Raw genomic sequence first — 7,012 nt, forward strand, 5'->3', positions numbered from 1 at the left:
TGACAACCCGTGTCCCCTTTTTCCCACGCTTTCTTGCTTTCTGCACCTGTTGGATGACGTCATATATTGTGACGTCATGTTTTGTGACGCTTCGTTTTTGTGACAGCACCAAACTATTCTTCGTTTTCATTTACGTGAAAAAAAATTGTTCTGCTAAAATCTATTTTTGGTAAAACCATTTTTTTTATGAAACCGTTTTATTTTCGTGTATCTGCCCAAAACTTAGTCCCAAATAGTCCCATTTTAGCCACGTTTTTTTTATAAAAAGCCCCGCACCGATAGTTAATAACAAAACTGTTTCCTTTTATAAAACCGATTAAATTTAACATCGAAACATCACCATTCAAGTCACGTCTTTTCACAAAAAAATGGGTTCGAAACCCACACTCGGTACTTAACAACACATACTTGGTAAACAGCACTGCCTCTGCGCTGGCCCGCCACATGTTTTAGATTGAAAAGGTCCATCACAAGACGTTGTTGCAAGCTGGCATACACCTAATACTTCTAAACATTGGTCGTCGTTTTTAATCCAGCTGCGAATCGCTTCAGCGCCTTTTTGGAGATAAAAAAATGACGTCATAATTCGTGACGTCAGAAATGACGTAATAAGGTAATGAATTTAAGTTTCGTTGTAAGTAATTACAGTTGTTATAAAACTGGTAAATATAAATGAATGAATGAATGTAACTTACCTTATCTTCGCGTGGCCGGAAAACAACAGTGGTTATAACACTGGTGTTCTGTTGCATACACCTCGTGCTAGCTTACAAGTTACCACGTATGTAACTTTGTAGGTAAATATATTAAAAAATGACTATTTTTTCCAACTTTTTTTGTTTTTTTTGTAAATGAAAGTTATTTTTTATTTTACCTGGCGAACAGCATTTTCGGTTCGCAGGACCTCCGCATGTTGCTTCTCCCCACACCCCATCACAAGTAACTGTATCAAGCTGACATGTTCCATATATATTTTCGCACGACTCGTCCTTCTCAGTCCAGGATTTTACAACGGCTTGACCTGCGTTGTAAAAATGAATGCGTTAAGAAGAAGTTACATATGTGGTAACTTGTAAGCGGGCACGAGGTGTATGATCAGAACACCCGTGTTATAACGACTGTCGTTGCTCCGCCACACGAGAATAAACAAGTTACATTCATTCAATCACCCACAAAGTAACATACATAGTAACTCGTAGGCGTGCACGAGGTGTATGAAACAGAACATCCGTGTTATATAGTAGGGTGGGGGAAGACGGGACAGCTTTAGCACATAATATCTTAATATCCTGATCGTGTTTTAAACAATCAACAACGGTCTATGGGAGTCGTGAGGATACGATTTTAGAATTCTTAGAATGTTTTTTTTGTTTACTACCAAATAGGACGAGAAAATGGAATGAAAAGGTGTCCCATCTTCCCCCACTCTACTCTAACACTGTCGTTCAAGATTAAATTTTACAAAATATTGGATTTGCGTTTATTTTAGCTGTGTTTGTATATGTTAGATTTTTCAGTTTATATGTATATGATTTACAGGCGTTGTACCTTATGCTTGTCGAATTATAACATGAGTATCTCCTTGTAGAGTTATAACACGGGTGTTCTGTTTCATACACTTCGTGCCCGCTTACGAGTTAGCGCATAAGTAACTTTGTGGGTAACTATATTTTTTGCAATTTATTGCTGACAATTTAGACAACCCATTAGTGGCCACTGGATTGGAGCAATTGCTGTTAAGTGTCTTGCTCAAGGACACATACGCCCACAATGGTAGCAGCGACGAGCCTGTATACAATAATACATATATATATATATATATATATATATATAACAGCTATTATCAAAATAAAACTAATTTTTTTAAAAATTTACTTGGGATACAGCATGCCTCTTTTTTATCAGTGCAGATCCCATTCACTTTAGAGTGATCATTAGTGCATGACGAGTCTTCCGGTACGCAGTTCCCATAATTGCTAATGCATACTTGGTCTTTAAGTACAGCTTTTGTAGTTTGTACAGATAATTGTGTTGTAGCTATTGTAGTTGTTGTTGTTGTTGTTGTTGTTGTTGTTGGGGTTACAGGCCTGTTAGCCTCGCCAGCTGTTGACTGTTCAGTTTTTGGAGTATTCGTCGCTAAATATAAAATAACATATTTTTTTAATAGTAGAATGGGTATAAGACATGTTTTCGTTCTATTTTCTCGCCCCATTTAGTAGTAAACAAAGAACATTCAAGGAATTATAAAACCGTATTCTCACGACTCCCATAGACCGTTGTTGATTGTTTAAAACACGATCAGGATATTAAGATATTATGTGCTAAAGGTGTCCCGTCTTCCCCCATATTACTATATCATTGTTTATAGAAGGATGGGGTATAATGGGACATGTTTTTGTCCTCTTTTATCGTGCCATTTGGTGGTAAACTCAGTATATTTGCAGAATTATTACAACGACAGTGGTTATAACACGGGTTTTCTGTTTTGTGCCAGCTTACGAGTTACTATCCAGCATATGCAACATACGAGTTACCATTCAGCATGTTGTACAGCTTAAATAAATATCCCATATTTCCCAATCGTGTTTTTAACAATTAACAAAGCTCTTTTAAAGTCGAAAGGATACAGTTATATAATTCTGTAAATATTCTTTGTTTACTACTAAATGATACCGTAAAATAAAATGAAAACATGTCCTATCTTACCCCGTACTGATATATGGTATTTTCAGTAAATCAATTTAGACACATCATAGAAATTGATGACGTACCTGGATATGTGACGTCACTGGCAACTGAAACAATGACGTAGGCAAATATCAAAAACACTTTCATATTGTAGATTACATATAGAATATTAATATAAATATTATGTCTATTTCTGTGAATACAAAATTGGCTGTTATTATTTTGGTAAATATTAATGTAACTTGCTTTATCCTCGCGTGATGGGGTAACGACAGTCGTTATAACATAACACGGGTGTTCTGTTTCATACACCTCGTGCCAGCTTACGAAATACCACGTTTATACTTTTCCTGTAACTGCATTTTCTGTTTAGCTGACAAATTAATCTAATCATTGGTAATCACTCAAAAGCGGCCACAAGGTGTAATAAACAGAACACCCGTGTTATAAGTTATAACTACTGTCTCTCCCAGCCACGCAAGGATAAAGCAAGTTTCATTCATTTCTCGCCAAACGTAATTCTATATCCGGGTCTGACGCGTACATAACTGTACGGTTGTCTTATAACAACAAATTCTATACTTTACGTTCTACGTTAAAACTGTCGTGGTTTATAGTCAAAAATATTTAACGATTACTGACAAAATCTCATTTTTTCTGCTGTCACTACTACCAGGCATGATGTAGTTTTAAAAATTCCTCCTATATACTAAAAGTATGGCTATAACCTAATGATTTTGCCGTATTTTCTGCCAATTAGGTGTAGCGACCACGCTTATTTTCTTTGAACTAAATGTAAGCGTGTTTTAACAACTGTTGTTTTGTCGCTATATCCTGTCTTTTCGTTTAAAATTTTTCTAAATCTTCACTACCGTAATCGAAGAAACAAATAAAGTTATTAACCTTATTATTATAAATACCTTTAAAAACTAATGTTTTTCATAAGCGCATTTTTAAAAGCTTACCAACGAAAATATTGCTATTATGTTCTGAAAGTCCGTTTTAATCGTACATATAGTACTTTGTGGTATAAGATGGATACCGTTAGAACATAAAATCCTATATTTCTATAGTTTTCTTTTATAAATTACCTACGCTATTTTAGAGTCGAAAACTGTATAAATATTCTATGTTTACTATAACAAAAAGGAATCCATCTTACCCCTGCCTACTGTATAGTCTTTATACAGTATATATACCAGTGTATAGTGTTACGCACTGTATTAGATGTAAATCCAATTCACAGAGCTTGCGGATATGACACACCTTTTCTATTTCCTACTGCGGCATTACGCACAGATTACAATACCGGCGTGTTAAACGCGTATAGTACTGTGGAGTAAGATGGATACCGTTAGCACATAGTACCCTACTATATATATTACAGCGGGGTGGTGCCATATTTTCAGATCGTGTTTTTAACAATTAACAACGCTTTTTAAAGTCGTGAGGATACAGTTATTTAATTCTGTAAATATTCTTTATATACTACCAACTGGGACGAAAAGGGAATGAAAACATGAATTATTTTACCCCAACCAACAATATGTACAGTAGGGTGGGGGAAGATGGGACACCTGTTTATTCTATTTTCTCTTCCAATTTGGTATAGTAAGTAAAAAACATTCAAAGAATTATGAAACTGTAGGTTTACAACTCCCATGCACCGTTGTTAATTGTTTAAAACACGATTAGGATATTTAGATATTATGTGATAAAGGTGTCCCATCTTCTCCCACCCCACTATGTATAACATATATTACAAAATAGTGCGTTCGCTACTACATGTATTACATATATCCTATAAAAACGGATATATACAGCCCTTGTTTTATGCTACTGTTTAAACGTCGCAGCTTTTCATTCTTTTTTCTCGTCCCATTTGGTAGTAAACAAAGAACATTCAAGGAATAATAAAATGTATCCTTACGACTCCCATAGACCGTTGTTAAATGTTTAAAACACGATCAGGATATTTGGATATTATGTGATAAAGTTGTCTCGTCTTTACCCCACCCTACTATATATTGAGCGGGGTAAGATGGTCTATAACTTCATTTTATAGAAAAATGTTTTGCACATATTAGGCTGTCAAATACATCATAAACACTCTGTCTATACACTAGTTTTTAAAATGTAATTCATTTTTCTTTCGTAGTATTTCTGACTAGTATACAGCCTATATCCTGTATAAAACATACGGTCCAAAACCTTATTCCAAAATAAATCACAGTCACATTTCTGTATAGCCGTTTGGTATCAGTATTAAGCCGTATGGCGCTGAATACTATGGGCGCCATTTAGTAATCAGATCACTGAAAACGGAAATAGGAAAACGATTAATTAGGCTCTTATGTGATAGAGGCCAATACGTTCTAACTTATAGTAATAAAAACTTCGCTATTTGAAATTTTATTATATATTAGGGTGGGGGAAGATGGGACATCTTTAGCACATAATATCCAAATATCCTGACCGCGTTTTACAACAATTAACAACGGTCTATTGGAGTCGTGAGGATACGTTTTATAATTCTGTGAATGTTCTTTGTTTACTGGAAAAATGGGACGAGAAAATAGAATAAAAAGGTGTCCCATCTTTCCCCACACTACTATATATATCTAAATTCTGACTAATCGATGACGCTCTCTGCTGTATCATCAAAACTGAATCAGTATTAAATGTAAAATCTACCAGAAGCTATTACGTACTCATGTCTTTAGCAGCTATATAGGCTTTAACAATACAAAGCGCATATGCTTTAGTATTTCAGAACAGCTGTTTTAGTTCTCACGCTAAAAAGTTCAGTTTGTACAAGCTGTTATAGGTTTTACTCTGTTTACATTTGAATACCGCTATGTCAGTTTGGCGGCGCACATTTTCAATATGTGTTCTTTGTTTATTCTTTTCGCGGAAAGGTCTATATGCTGTTAAAGCGTAAAAAGTATTTCCAAAATTCAATATGCTTAAAACAGTAAAAGAATGTTAACTAATATGAATATTTTAGCTTAGATTATGAAATATTTTTGATTTAAACAAGTATTCTTTCTTTTCGGCAAAGTATATTTAAAAAAACGCTCCCCAATATATTGACATTTTTATTTTTTCAACTGGCAGCACTTTCGATCTAACGTCACTTTTTCCTGGCGCTTTTTTGTCACGATTTCAATTTATTTTGTTTTTCGTAAAAATGTATTTTGTTTTGTACACATTTTATAGGATTTTCTTGTGTGTTAGTTGTAAATTTTTAGACTAGATTTAGGCCAGTATTGTACGACAAAGTTTCGCATTTTTATGCGAAGTTGTAAAAAATTAATGCATTAACAAAAATACACGAAACAAAATAACAGCTTTATTTTGTTTAATTTCTTTCTTTTGTAACGGAAATTTTGTTGTAGGAAAAAGGAACACTGTTAAAATAAATGTAATTTCTTTTGATCTAAGTAGTATTTACTGAATTTTACTGCAAAAACAAACAACTACCAAAACAAGAACAAAGGGAATATTTTTATCTCCAAAAAAAAACGAAAAAAAAACGTTTTTTTGACATAATTTGCCCAAAAGTTTATAGTATTGCTCAAAATTTATGTGATTTGGGTTACTTTTCAATATTTTTTAACCCGGTATGAGCAAAGTGAATGAAGTTATAGTGATTTCTTCTGACGAAGAGGACATTTTCGAGGTGAAAAAAAGTTCGGAAAGAATTTCTGAAAAAATTGAACTAAATCCAGAAAAATCCAACGGACATTCTGAAATCAAAAGCCCTGAAATGAAAATGGCAACGGAATTGAAAATAAAGGAAAAAAACGAAAAATGTGCAAACTTGAATGCCATTTCAAAACCGCAAACTAAATCAGAGAAACTTTTAGAAGAGGTTAGTTTATTTTCATTTTGTTGTTACTAATTAGTTATAATATATATATGCCTATATATCTGTTATTGTTATAGCCTAGAGGTTAATGGTTCAAGGCTCGTCGCTGCTACCATTGTGGGTGTATGTGTCCTTGGGCAAGACACTTAACGGCAATTGCTCCAACCCAGTGGTCACTGTTCACTAATGAGTTGTTTAAACTGTCCGCTATACATTACATATCAATAAAAGTCAACAAAAAATGACCTATTTAGTTTAGTAGGTGGTAAGTTTTTTTTATGAAATAGAACATTGTGTTACAATGACTGTCGTTTTCAGGCTATGTAACTTATTTAACCTTCTGTGGCAACTTACGAGTTACTCCGTATATAATATGTAACTTTGTGGGTGAATATTTTTTTGTTGACAATTTAAACAACCGTATAAAAAAGTTACATTTATTCATTCATAATT

The 7,012-nt window shown here is 33.9% G+C and overlaps 1 protein-coding gene across 2 annotated transcripts in view; it reads right to left on the reverse strand.

The window, feature by feature from the left end:
• LOC104266522 (integumentary mucin C.1-like) overlaps positions 1 to 2,903 on the reverse strand; it is a 4,388-nt gene extending 1,485 nt beyond the window's left edge. The window contains exons 1-5 of one of the 2 annotated variants that reach the window (XM_018815337.2): positions 2,772 to 2,902; positions 1,876 to 2,136; positions 875 to 1,021; positions 409 to 555; positions 1 to 46 (exon numbers count right to left, since the gene is read on the reverse strand). In XM_018815337.2, the coding sequence (XP_018670882.1) occupies positions 1 to 46; positions 409 to 555; positions 875 to 1,021; positions 1,876 to 2,136; positions 2,772 to 2,835 (665 nt within the window). In that variant the 5' untranslated portion in view covers positions 2,836 to 2,902. Of the gene's footprint in view, positions 47 to 408; positions 556 to 874; positions 1,022 to 1,875; positions 2,137 to 2,771 lie in introns of both variants that reach the window. The other variant, XM_026838173.1, reaches the window with a different exon arrangement.
• Between the last annotated feature and the right edge of the window lie 4,109 nt (positions 2,904 to 7,012).

The sequence above is a fragment of the Ciona intestinalis genome, unplaced genomic scaffold (assembly GCF_000224145.3).
Source record: "Ciona intestinalis unplaced genomic scaffold, KH HT000064.2, whole genome shotgun sequence".
NCBI lineage: Eukaryota > Metazoa > Chordata > Ascidiacea > Phlebobranchia > Cionidae > Ciona > Ciona intestinalis.